The sequence below is a fragment of the Scleropages formosus genome, chromosome 12 (assembly GCF_900964775.1).
Source record: "Scleropages formosus chromosome 12, fSclFor1.1, whole genome shotgun sequence".
Classification (NCBI taxonomy): Eukaryota; Metazoa; Chordata; class Actinopteri; order Osteoglossiformes; family Osteoglossidae; genus Scleropages; species Scleropages formosus.
Window position 1 is genome coordinate 6,403,720 of NC_041817.1, and position 13,044 is coordinate 6,416,763.

Consider the following 13,044-nt stretch of genomic DNA (forward strand, 5'->3'; position numbering starts at 1 on the left):
GTGGTGCCTCGCGGTGCCCGGGCTGAGTTTTCGGGCGCGGGTTCGAATCTGGCACAGTCTCTGCGGACTTCGTATGTTCTCCCTGTGCCTGCATGGGCTTCTTCTGGGTGCTCTGGTTTCCTCGCGCAGTTCAGATGTGTTGCCAAAAGTTGCTGTGTGTGTATGTGAGTGAGAGAGATTGCCCTACAGTGGACAGGTGTGTCCTGTTCATTGTGTCCCTGCCACACTACCACTGTGATCCTGTACTATTCAAGCAGTAGCCATGAATGAATGAATGAATGAATGGATCCACTTAGTGGTGTGTGAACCTTGGCTTTACCGGGGTTACACAACCCCATCTCATCATTCCACCAACAGGTACTTTGTGGACCCCAGCAGGAAGATGCCAGTCGCCATCCAGCCCCCGTTCCTGCGGCCAGAGCTCTCGGACAGACAGGTCACCATCAAGATCAGTGACAACGGGATCCAGGGCAGCATCCTGAGAAGCAAAGTAATGCACCTGAGCTCACAGCCCATTGTCCTACCGGAGACTGTGGGGGGGGGCGCTCCTGTTTCCAGGACAGTTACCCGGAAGGTTCCAGGGGGAGCTGGCATCTCTTTAGGCTGTAGCGGACGTCCTCTTGCCACCAGTGGCACCACCCTTAGGAGGGGCTGTCCAGCAGGGCAAACGCCGGCCACTGATGGGGGGACCTGTATGGGGACCTACAATGAATGAATGAATGAATTCATGAATGGAGTTGGACTGAAGATCTGATGACTGTGTTCCTGCCCCCTCATGGTGTCTTGTGTGTCGCTCTTCCCTCAGTCCAAAGGCAGCCTGGACATGCTGGACGACAAGCAGCTGGACACGCAGCCCCCTCTGCCCCCCAAAGCGGACAAGTACAAGGAGCTGAAGAGCCCGCTGACCTCCAGCGAAGGTCAGGACCCCACGCCGGCAGAGAGAGCCGGAGGGAGGGCCTGTGCACAAAAGTTGCTACCCACGATGCATTGCCCTCAGAGGGGTGTTAAGGGTTTAACGGGATAAGTGAGACTTTCTTTTGGACGTGGGCTTTAAAACCCATTTTTGCAAAACCAGATGCCACTGCTGTAGAGCGGAGAAGGATCCCTCCTTCGTGTCCCCGTAGCGCCCGCCAGGCCGTTATTCCCCCATCCCCCGTACCTCCTGTGGCCCTACGCGACCCGGTTTAGTGAACGTGCTGCGGAGGCGTGGCTGGGGGTCCTCGAGGAGCTGCCAGCGAGGGGCTTGCACGCCACCCGCTAATTTCGGTGTGCATCCAGCTCGCACTGTAATTTATCTTGCAGCAGGAGCATTAGGAGCGGAGCGCTGCCAGGCGTAGCGGTGCGAGCGGCCTTTAATTACCCGACCGTGCTCAGCGACGGCCGTTCGGCGAGCTCCTGCTCCCAGATAAATATAGCCGTGGAAACGGCATCTAACCTGGAGAGACGGCTGCAGCCTGCTCGTATAAACAGTTGTGTTCTTTCCATTTCTTTTTCACGTCTTTTGCGTGGGCGTGGTCACAAATGAATCATACCTGTTTTTTTATGGCTGCCATAATAATATACTGTATGTATGTATTTTAGTGGTTTTTTTTTTTTTTTTTTAAAGCAGGGTTCCTGAAACCTTTCTCAAAGCCCATTTCTTCCTGTATTACTGACAGGCCCTTGACAGTGAGGCTGCCCAGCTGCAGCACAGCTGTTTTGTTGCGCCTGTGGCGCCCCCTGCTGGTGGACTGTGGCACTGCTCGCTTTGCACTGAATAGTCATGAGGCTTTTGGCTGCAGTGATTTGAAAAGAGCAGTAATGACATCTGCATCCAGCTGTGTTGAAAATGCCATCCATTAGTGTTTTTTTTTTTTTTTTTTTTTTTTTGTATACATCTCTGCACCTTTATATTACTGAACTGAGCGAGCTCCTACTGAATTGACTTAAAATGTTGCGTTGGTATTTTGTACAGGTGCATTTATTTTTTCATTGGTTTACATTTATTAATTTGGCTGGAGCTTCTTCAAAAGTGACTTACAATATGAAGCACTTCCAGCTAAGTAATTTTTACTGTATCAGTTCAGGGTAAGTACCTTGCTTAAAGCTACTACAGCATGAGGTGAGATTAAAACCGAAGGTGGCGGCTTTAGCCGCTACGCCACCTGCTGTTGGAATACCAGAGAAAAATGAATAGCTAAACACAAACATCTGTATTTTACATCTGAAAAATTGGTGTAGTTTTGGATACATTTCTTTAAATATGATTTTCTTAATGTACCTTAGTAATGCCAATTCATACGCTGCATTTTACATTTACTCGCTGGTTATATTTATATTTATTTATTTAGCAGACACTTTTCTCCAAAGTGACTTCCAGTGAACTCTATGTAGTGTTATCAGCCCACACACCTTACTCACCAAGGTGACTTAGGCTGCTAGATACACTACTTACAATGGGTCACTCATCCATACATCAGTGGAACACACACTCTTTACCACTCACACACTATGGGGGAAGCTGAACAGCATGTCTTCAGACCGTGGGAGGAAACCAGAGCACCCAGAGGAAACCCATGCAAACTCCACACAGATTGAGCGGAGATCGAACCCACCCAGGCGCTGTGAGACAGCAGCGCTACTCGCTGTACTGCCCCATTTATGTTAATAATTATGATATATGTAAAATAATTAATAAGCATGCAAGGACAGCTTTTTGCAGAACTTTCTTTGGGTGCTACTTGTGCCGAATATGATTTCGCCCACAGCCGTTCTCTTTCTTTCCGTCCCCAGAGGGCTCCCTGTCCAGCAAGCCCCTGCACCCCTCCACCCCGGCCATGTACAAGTACCGACCCTCGTTCGGCACCATGCCCAAGGTGCACTACCACGCAGGCGGCGAGAAGGTCAGTTTGGGTTACACGGAAACGGTGTGGTACGGGTGACTTCATCGGAGTGTTCCTGCTGAATTAAAAGAGCTCCGTGAAATAAAGACAATTCAGGATACGATCCGTTCCGTGGCGCCACACTCTTTTTATACCGTAACCGCTCTGGCGGCCCGGTCCACAGGAGCTCACGGTTGCGGTCCTGCGGTTGCAGATTTCCCTGCAGGATGAGCGGCACCCCGGGGCCATCGTGGAGGAGGGCGGCCGGGCTCACGACTATCGTTCCGAGCCCAACCTGGACCTGCCGGACTACAGGAACCCGCCGCTCCACCGCAGCTTCCAGTCCTCGCCGCTGCAGCTGGACTCGATTGACACGAGCTCCCGCTCGTTGAGCCTGAGGCAGGCGCTCCGGCACGGGGACGAGGTCCCGGCTCACGCCGTCCCGCCCGGGAGCGCGACGTCCGCCCCCCATCGTGGCGTCTTCTCCGCCGGAACGCTGTCCAATCGCAACGGCAGCCTCTCCTACGACAGCCTGCTGAGCCCCGGCGTGGCCCTCATGTCCGACGAGTGCCCGAACCACCCCGGGGTCCATGTGGGGGGCCACCTCTCGCCCCACCTCCCCCCCAGAGCAGGCCACGCCCGGGCAACGGAACTGCAGCGCCAGCCCCCGCCTCCCTACAGCCCTGTCCTCGGGGGAGGGGCGGGGCACGCGGGCCGCCACTCGCCGCACCCCAGGGACCCGTCCCCGGTGCGCTACGACAACCTCTCCAAAACCATCATGGCCTCGATCCAGGAGCGCAAGGAGATGGAGGAGAGGGAGAAGCTGCTCCATGTTCGCGGACGCCCATCGCGGGGGGGGTTTGACGGCGCCGGCGCCCACAGCCTGCCCCCAGCCGCCTGCTACCCCGAGGGCCGGGGCTCCCGCGGTCCCACGCCCCCCACCTACGGTTCCCGGGACAACCTAGTGGGCGGCGGGACGTCGCGCACCTTGGTCTCCTCCTCCTCCTCCTCGCTGAGCCACGCGCCCAGGACTTCGAGCAGCTCGCTCCACACCGAGGCGTCTGGTAGTGGCGTGCAGGGCAGAGCCGCCGACACCCCCTACCGCTCGCCCGCGCGCCAGCCGCACCACTCCCCGTCCAGCCTGGCCCGCTCCCCCTCTTACGCCCGCCACAACCCCCTGCCCTTCATCGGTGCCCTGGAGCGCACAGGCTCGCCCTCTCTGGGAGGCCCCAGGTACGGATGCTAATGTCACAGCGCCCCCTTGCTGTCGGCGGTGAGAACGACTGCCGTCCCCCGCTGGATAGGAGCACTTTGTTAGTGGCGTGTGGGGAGGGGGGTCATCTTCTCTTACGCATCGCATCCTGTGTGTGTGCGCGCAACACACTGCTCGTTTCCTTTGATTTATTTAATTGAAACGCGCTGCAGGAAAACGTCCGGACTGGACACAGATACAAGTGCAGTAAAAGGGCTACCGTGTTTTACCATGTGTCACAGTGGTCAGACAGTGTTCTAGTGACTCGGCTGAAAGGAGCATAAAAATGTCACTTTCGTCTTCGGATACGGAATAAATGACACGTGCTTTTGGGGAAGTGTGGGATACATGAGTATAATGAGTGTATTCAGTGCTGCTCGTGTGTGTGTGTGTGTGTGTGTGCGCGCATGCAACTTTGTGTGACATGAACCTCTCTCTGTTCATTTTCTTCCTTCTCTTCAGCTGCAGAGAGGAGATCCATGGGAAGGTGAATCATGGTAAAGTTAACGGGCAGCCCAAAGAGCAGTCGCGGGTTGACTGCCGTCTGGGACCGACACCCCCCGGCCAAGGTGTGCCGCTGAGCCCCGGCCGCCACACGAATGTTAAAAAGGTGTCGGGTGTTGGCGGCACCACCTACGAGATCTCTGTGTGAGGGGAGGTCCCCCGCCCCCACCCCCACCCGAGGCATAGCAACCTGCCAGAGCGAGGCTCATCTCCTCTCCTTCTTGGACAAACCTGGGGGGCCTTCCGGGAATCTGCTGTCCGACGAGACGGCTTCTGCTCTCACAGTCGGGGCTCGGTCGCAGTTGCCAGCTTGCGAGCGGACATCATGGGACGCGGTTCACCCGTCCGCTCCGAACAACGGAGTCTAAACCCAAGATGGCTTTTCGTTTCACCGCGTTCGTTTGTTACCGTTGTTTGCTCTTCCCGTGGTTTGTCCCGCCGCTCAGTCACGAGTGTCGGTGTGTCGCGGCGACACTTCTTTGGAACAGCTGTCATTCTTGCGATCGCAGCCCCTCATGGGACGCGGTGGGCAGCCCTGGGTTTCGAACCGCATGCGGTCAACAGTGACCGCGGGAGGCCAGTAAGCGAAGGGAATCGGCTGCTCTGCTGCTGGTGACTGACTTGCAGCGAAATCTGACGCGGTGGTCCTATGGGGTCAGGAGACCTTTGTCCAGTGCCTGGTCTGCAGCACAGAGACAGCTCTTTGAAAAGTCTCCCCGTGTCTCCCAGCTGTGGACGTGTCCACTCTCTCCATGCGATTATTTCCTTGTGTTTTTGTTTGCGGTCAACGGCCGTCTGGACAACCACGACGACCCCGTCTCTTCTTGAACCGATCACACACCCTGTGTCCCGAGTTGAAGCTGAAGCAGCGTCCTGCAGGGGAACGGTTAGCGTGCGGACGTGCACGTGGACGCCGAAGATCTGGACGCGGTCAGCCGAGCACCCCCTTCAGCCCAAGCGTGCTGAAAACCGCAGGACATCGTGCGTAAACGTGACCGTAACAGTTTCCGTCAGGCTCAGGGCATCGCTACCGCACCAAGACGTCACCAGACGAGCGTCACAGAAGTTCACCTGTTGACTCTTTTCGCCGCGTTTCCGGTCCGGCGTTGGAGGCACTCCGGCTTTTCGGGCCGCTGCCATTTGAATCCATAAACGACAGCAGACGCTTAATGCCGACGCTAACCTCGGAGGGTGTGGAAAACAGCCACGTGCGGCGAGCGAGAGGCCCGTGACAATGCTGGAATTGGTGCTATTCAATGCAGACCTTTTTTGAAAAGCTGTGGGGAAGCCCCGCCCCCACAACCCCGCACCCGTCTCGCGTTCAGGACGAGAGCGTTGGCGTGACCCCCCGACACAAGACCACGCTCCACGTAGGAGGTGCCCTGGATGTGATGTGGACCGAGCCCCGCGTGACGCCACTGATGTCGGCTGGATCCTTCGTGGCGAACAGAGCGGCGCTCGGGGGCCCTCCGCGCTCTTGGACCCTTTCGGTTCCCACAAGAGCATCAAGAGCGGCGAGTCCGTTGGAGCAGTGACGCCGCTGACCCCAAGCAGGCCTCGTGCGGTGGTCCGTGGTCAGTGCGGTCGGTGGCTCTTCTCCAGCCGTCGCTCCGGAAAGAAATGCGTGGGCGCTGCTGTACCACGTTTGTTTACTTCGAGAACAAACAAGGCGCAGGCACACGAACTTGACACCTTTCCTTCTACGAAGAGAAGCAATGCCGAGGAAGACTGATTTATTTCACAGACACGTATCCCATAGCGACGTAACAAACGAAAACGCGAAGCTCGGTCCTTTCTTTTTTTTTTTCTTTCACTTTTTATACCCGCTGTTTCAGTCCTTTGATACATCTTGCTTTTTATACAGAAATTGTCAGGGAGTGGATTTTTTTTTTTTTTGGGTCTGTTTTTAATTTAAGTATAATAAATTAATGCATTTCTGAAATTAGTTTTGGGTTACTGTTGTTACGGGGAGTAAGTCCATGTTGACGTTCCAGTGTTTTCGCAGCGAGGAAGTGGCTGAGGGAGTTTGAGGACCTACGGGACGTGGTGCAGTGCCAAAGGACACTCTGAAAGAGTGCTGCAAGAGTGTGTGTGCATGTGTGAATCCCATTCTCGCACAGGACAACCCTTGAGCAGCTGTCTGGTACAGCTCGTGTTGAACGCTGCGTCATGCTGGTCTTTCTGGAAACAACGTGGGTCTTTTTTTAATTGTCTTTCGAAGAAGATATAGTTTTATTAAAGTGCACCTATTTTCTTTTGTTTTAAATCACTGATTAAATGTAGTATACAAAAAAGTTACATCTGTTTTGCTTTTTTCCCTTCATTTTTACATGCATGGTGGTGCGAGCGCTAAGAGGATGGACGAACAGTCCCTTCGAGCGTCTCGTTCCCGTGTCGGTGTAAAGGGTGGTTATTTGCACGTCTTTGTGTAACGTTCCTCTCTCATCTGCCATTTCAGATGCTTTAGTGCGAGATGGAGCAGCAGCCACTGTAATGCTATTTGAAAAAGACATCAACTAGTGAAAGGTAATGTTTAGATGCTAAGTGTTGTGACTTTTTATTAGCTTGGCTGCTGTTCAGTCGGGAGGGGAGTGTTTACTCCATAATGTGTCATTTGCATTGGGCATCAGTAGTGTTCCTCTGCTTGACCACTTCAGTTTTTTCCCCAAAGTGTGTCTATTTCAAACATATTCCTGTGATACTCTGGGATGTACCAGCAAATAAGTTAGTAAGAAAATGACTATTTAGAACCAAATTAAAGCAAAAACATCAAGTCAAATTTGGCTTACTGTAACTTTTGCAAGTCTAGATTGGTTTGCGCAAATCTTTCTGTACCTCAGACATCTTTGGGATACAAATTCTATTTCACATAGAAGGAAAGCTGAAGCATTATTTAATGGTCTGTTTTGCTGTAGTAAAAAAAAAAACACCAGATTTTAAAAAGTTAGAGCATCATCCTTTAATCAGATCTCTTGACACGCTCCTTACATGAAGTGTAACATCTTACCACTGTAAAAACCGAGATCAGCCTGGACAGGTCATGTTGACAAAGTGCTAGCTACATAGGGAAACGCTCAAGTGTTAAGCAGTGTTTACTGCTGATTTAGCCATGTGATCTGCATCTTGGCTCCATTAGAAATGTACTAGTCGTGCGGCACAGTAGCGGTACTCGGAATTGGGTAGTTAAATCAATGCTGGTTTTAAACGGTGCCCTTTACTAGCACTACACTCATGCTGCTGCAGCCATTGTAAGTGAACAATCAACTGCACGTTCAGAGCTCAAACTTGCCTTTTCCCCTTTGTGCAATGGCCTAAAATATACTAGTCATTAAGTTTTTTTTTTTTTTTTTTTTTTTTTTCCTGTAATGTGGGAATATTCCTTTTACGAGCAAATATTGCAGTAAGTACTGCAGAAACTGTTTACACTCCAGTGCAGAATGCAATTTTTCTGAGCTGTTCCCTCCTAACTTTTCTTAATGCTAGGATTTTACAATACAAAAACTGATTTAAACAAGTCAATGTCTAGCATGCACTGATGTCTAATATCAACCGTCTTTTTTTTTTTTTTTTTTTGCTTAGATGGTAAGTCAAAAAAAAAATCATTCTGAAGTACCCACACGTAGCCATAATTTTACTTTCAGCTTCTCTGAAGCTTTACTCCAAAACTGCTGAGCAAATCAACTTTCAAACTGGCTAACTAACACCAGAGGAAAACTTCATTTCAAAAGTACAGTACAACACCTCTGAAAGTGTCACCTGTCAAATTAGGAAGGGGTAACTAGGAAAAATCAGCTTGCTTCATTTTTCTTTACTTGTTCAAGAAAAATCAACTCATGTTACCCAATGTGGGGATCATTAGTATCAACCCTTATTTCACAGTACAATGTCAGACATTCTGAGTAACAGGTGATTAGAACACAACTTGCTTTCACTATAGAAAAGGGCAAAAAAAAAAGCACAATTCATTACTGTGGAATGGATACTTAAGTGTTGCCAAGATCTTGATCTCTGGTGGCAAAACCTCCAAAAACTTAAACAAAATGCAAGTGTCCAGATTCAGTTTATTTTAAGTCCACTGTAGAAAAAGGAAAAAAAAAATGACAAGTTGCAGACCAGAGGAAATCCCATCTCCTGCTTTTATTTCTTCTCCTCAGCATTCTCAGTCTTCTTTTTCTCACACACCTGCTCCTCTGATGGCTTGGTCTCATCTTTCACAGAAAGGCCCTCCAGCTTTTCTGCCACTTTGTTTGCAGTGCAGATTTTGCCTGCCAGGAGGATCACAAATTTGATTCAACTTCAGACTGAGTGTGACACAGGCATCTATGACTTGTTGCAGCAGATGTACTGTATAATGGGTCCTCTACTTACCAACCCTAACTGGAACCAAGAATTAGTTCTTCACTTGGGCACAAATGTGACAAGTGGGATAGGGTTCCATAACTTTATTCTAAATGCAGGTACTCGTGTAATGCTCAGTTTTTGAGCCAAGTGACTACTCTAGGAATCACATCTATCACTGCTGTGAAATGCACTTCTGTTTACTCTGCAGGGTGCATCATTGCAGAGAAAAAGACTGCCAAATAAATAAATGCTAATGTCAGCAACGTGAAAGCTCTGCTTCAGATGGGACCACAGCAGCTCACAGAGCCCAGGCTGGCAATCGCCCATGTGAATGTGCCAGCTCATATGGAGTCCTCTGGCTGGGTATTTTTCACCCGTCGTAAATCAAAAAGCACAATTAAGAACCCTGATTGCATGTAGTGCAGGATGTTAAACTTAATGCTACCTGTTAGATCAGGAGAACAGAAGTGCAATTTATGAAAAAATGAGTTTAACAGGGGAAAGTTTGCTTTTTTTCCCCCCTTAAACCTCCCTGTCTCCTAGTTTAGTAGCAGGCAGTTACCCTGTACTGTTACCTCTGAAAAGGCAACACCTCACCCAGTGTCTCCTGTGAGTTATCGGAACCTTTTCATATTTTAATGCTCAAATTCACACTGGGAGCACCCGGTCATAAGCAATTCTCAACCACATCTCACACTGAGGAGGTAAGTGAAACCCCATCACCTCACCCAGCCAAAGCATCACAGGCTAGTTTGTGCCTCTGGCTTCCTTGGTACAGACAGATAACGTGGAATAAGGGGACTTCAACCCAGGGCCCCAACATCCAGGATCCTATGTTCCCATGGGAAGGCTGATTGAGATGGTAAGTTATGAGCTTTGTGTCTTCCAAAGTAATTTGGAGTAACTACCCATGTAAGCTGTACAAAGATGTTCAGTGTGCATTTGTGTGGTGACAAATTTGCTAAAGTTTTAAAAGAAGCAATACTTACGTAGTGACATTCCTTAGACCAAATAGATCTACTCTGCCCCCTGGCTCTTTAGACCAGATAAGTTCAAATGTTTCAGAACATACCAACACTTGCCTATGAAAAGGCTGGTGTTTACTACATTCTGCAATCTAATATAGCAGACAGAAAAAGTACCAAGCTGGACCGGTCAGCATGGAACAGAGTGAGTCTGCATATCACTTAGAAAGGCTAGTAGATATCTTACCTGAATTCTCTAGAGATTTCCGGACCTCTTCTCTGCATTCATCAAACTTTGCTTTAAATTTCTGTGCATCTAAAAAAGAATCCATAAATATGCATTATCAAAATAACCTCGTGGCAATTTTAAAGCTTAACATTTGCCAATAGAAGCCGATATGCAGCAAAGGGGCTCTGTAAAGCCAACACTCACTCTCAGCATTAAGAAAACGGATCGCCAAGAGCTCTGGTTTGGCTTCCTCATCAGCAAAGTCAGCATGTGTGTTCCACACCCAGGCTCTGTCACTGCCTGCATTTGGCTTCAGCTCCATCAAAGGAACAACTGGGGAGGAGGGGAAAATAAAGTGTCTCATATACTCATTAAGCATCCTTTTACTACCATCTTAACTTTCATTCTACAGTATCCACACAGCACCAGTTTGCCAATCTAATCACTTGCTAGCTGTTGGAGAAAAGTTTGAAAGTTAAAGCATTTTGATGTTTCTGGAATCTATAGGGAGGGATAAAATACTAAGATGCCATATTTCATAAAGGAAATGTTGTGGATCTTATTTTAATAAGAATTGGGATTGTGTCTCTCTAGTAGATGCCTGTTTTTCTTCCCTGAGACTCTAAGACTCACTGTGGTGGTTGGCACAGATCTTCAAGGTTCGATCCCTCCTCATGAGTAGGCGGATGGAGCCCTTCTCCTTGTGTCGTAGCAGCTTAACATCCCCTGTGCCTCGTTCCTTCCACTCGGGGGGATCGTTCTCTGATGCAAAGCGGTAAAGCTTTGCCCGCCTGACCAAAAAATATATATTAGTCACCTACTTATCCAAAACAAGCAAGTGTGTAAAGCAGACAGTGAATCTATGGCGGCCTTCAGCAAGACTTTCTGAGAAGCACAGTAGGGCAGCAGGTACAGCCCCAGGCTGTGCATTCTAAGAGGGCCTCCAATTCATCTTTGTGTGACGTTTACATGTTCTCCCCACGTGTGTTTCAGGTGAAGTGGGGACCAAAAAAAAAAAAAAAAAAAGTGTGCATTTCATGGCTCTACTATATAACTGGAAATAAGTATCAGCAGTTCAGGGCACTTGCAGTTGCTTTTCAAGTTTCCTTGGCCACAGGCTTCAGTTTAATAGTGAAGGCATGTGTGTGACTTTGTAGAAAAGCATCTTCTAATGAGATGCAAGTGTGTTTTATGATTATTAGCATCAGTGAATTTTATAGAGTCGTATATACACTAAAAAGTTTTGGGCAAGTATGACAGTGCCATGGAACAACCATGAAATGAGCCAATTAGTTACTTGTCATAAAATGTCACCCAAAAACTGATCATTTCCAGCAAGCCATTACAACATAATCAAATGATGCTGGAGCCTACTCACATTTTGAAAAGCTCCTCTTCATCCTCCTCTAATGTTTTAACATCCTGCTCAGGAAGGGATACAATGGGCTCAAAGTGGGGGTCGTGGTTGGTCTCGTCAACATTATCTGTAGAGGTGTCATGCTCATCTTGTGTGTCCTGGGAAGAAAAAAATGATTTGCAAAACATTTTAATTTCTGTGCAAGATCACTTTGCAGAGGGGGAGTGGGCTAGTAAGAAATTAACTTTTTTACTCTTTAATAGTAAAACTAAAAGCAGCCTTCCAGACCTGGTATATATTTACCCTAAATGACACTCTGCCACTTTTGACTCGCAGATAGTGATAGGATGCACCATTTGTACTCTTACACGCAGTAAGTGAAAAGCTGGATTAGGGGGACTGTGCTGTGGAAGGTGGTCTTTTGTGCACAGTCTGCTGTGTAACAACTGCTGAGTGGTGTGGAGCTGAGCCCTTAGTCACTCAGTGGACCGTCGGCGGCCACAATCCACGTGCTCCGAGTCCGAGCATAGCCACTACTATCATTATCATCATTAATCATCGCTGCAAACTCATTTATCAAACTATTTCGAAAAGATGCTTCCGTGAACCTGACAAAACCCGAGGGAGCAGGTCGTACACGGCGGCACGGTGTGAATTAACGCGCCAAATTGCGGTAGTGAGCGTAGCTCCCCTTGCGAACCATTAATAGACGTGTTTTACAGAGAAACTCGTACCGAGCCTCCGAGGGCCAATCTGGCGAAGAGCCGAAGCGCAGCGAGCCGCCCAGGTGAGAAGGCGGGAGAGCCGAGGCCTGAAGTCCCGCGATCTGGCCCTGGAGCCCAGGGACACCCAGAACCCTCGAGGACACGACACATCGTGGGCTGCACCTTCACACTCACTAACCGCCATATACTGTCAAGTTTGTGTAGAAAATTATGGCAAAAATGAGCGCGAAAAGTGTAGCAGGGCGAGCTGCTCGCCGTGTCGATGCTAACTGTTAGCTACCGGCTAACGGCTTCGCCTCACTAAGGTCTAATGTCACCGCAACTTTTCACATTCTCGCGCAAAACATTGAGCGTAGCACAGTGTTAGGAAACGACGCGTACAAGACCGGTTTTAAGCCCTTATACAGTCCGTCTCGCTGTTTTACTCTGAGTTTTGACCCCCGAACTCTGGCCGCTGTTCGAACTCCCCCATCGCGAGCCCGCAAGACAAACCCTCTCAGAGTTCATGTCCAAACGCACCAAAACGCACCCAAATGGCGGCTCCTCTGGATTACGACGGCGCTAACACTCCCCGAAAGCACGGGCTCACCTTCGTATCGGCCATTTTGCTGTGGATGTTGATGGATTGCGGGTAATCGGGTCCAGGTGGTTCGAAAAGCGGAGCTCGATCACTCTCCCTGCGTGTCTCGCTTCCTGCTGCTGCCTTTCGCGCGCCGACAAACATCCCGGCCTCATTTCAGAGCGCGCGCGCTGCAGAGGGCCGAGCCTCGCGGGACCCGGAAGGCGTCGGAGTTGTGCCCCTCAAAATGC

The 13,044-nt window shown here is 49.6% G+C and overlaps 2 protein-coding genes and 1 non-coding gene across 3 annotated transcripts in view; 1 reads left to right on the top strand and 2 right to left on the bottom strand.

Moving 5' to 3' along the window:
- The window catches only part of zdhhc8b (zDHHC palmitoyltransferase 8b), a 73,760-nt gene extending 66,902 nt beyond the window's left edge, over nucleotides 1-6,858 (top strand). The window contains exons 7-11 of the mRNA XM_029257056.1: nucleotides 358-490; nucleotides 806-917; nucleotides 2,773-2,882; nucleotides 3,076-4,094; nucleotides 4,576-6,858. Coding sequence (XP_029112889.1) covers nucleotides 358-490; nucleotides 806-917; nucleotides 2,773-2,882; nucleotides 3,076-4,094; nucleotides 4,576-4,765 — 1,564 coding nt within the window. The 3' untranslated portion in view covers nucleotides 4,766-6,858. The remainder of the gene's footprint in view (nucleotides 1-357; nucleotides 491-805; nucleotides 918-2,772; nucleotides 2,883-3,075; nucleotides 4,095-4,575) is intronic.
- A 703-nt stretch (nucleotides 6,859-7,561) lies between these two features.
- Nucleotides 7,562-13,023, bottom strand: ranbp1 (RAN binding protein 1). Its single transcript, XM_018762527.2, has 6 exons — nucleotides 12,824-13,023; nucleotides 11,531-11,667; nucleotides 10,786-10,943; nucleotides 10,357-10,485; nucleotides 10,171-10,239; nucleotides 7,562-8,882 (listed from the first exon to the last, which is right to left on the bottom strand). The coding sequence occupies exons 1-6, from the start codon at nucleotides 12,956-12,958 to the stop codon at nucleotides 8,755-8,757; spliced, it is 756 nt and encodes a 251-aa protein (XP_018618043.1). The 5' UTR covers nucleotides 12,959-13,023; the 3' UTR covers nucleotides 7,562-8,754.
- Nucleotides 10,011-10,138, bottom strand: LOC114912078 (small nucleolar RNA SNORA77). Its single transcript, XR_003798068.1, has one exon. It is a non-coding gene; the product is annotated as a small nucleolar RNA SNORA77 (small nucleolar RNA).
- Nucleotides 13,024-13,044: the final 21 nt, after the last annotated feature.

What these genes read in the sequence shown, in the direction of transcription:
- ranbp1 (XM_018762527.2), bottom strand. Translation starts at nt 12,958, where the DNA reads ATGTTTGTCGGCGCGCGAAAGGCAGCAGCAGGAAGCGAGACACGCAGG. An exon ending in GAAGAGGAGCTTTTCAAAAT is followed by an intron (nt 10,944 to 11,530) that starts GTGAGTAGGCTC and finishes TTTTTTGGTCAG; the next exon opens with GCGGGCAAAGCTTTACCGCT. An exon ending in CCGTTTTCTTAATGCTGAGA is followed by an intron (nt 10,240 to 10,356) that starts GTGAGTGTTGGC and finishes ATTCTTTTTTAG; the next exon opens with ATGCACAGAAATTTAAAGCA.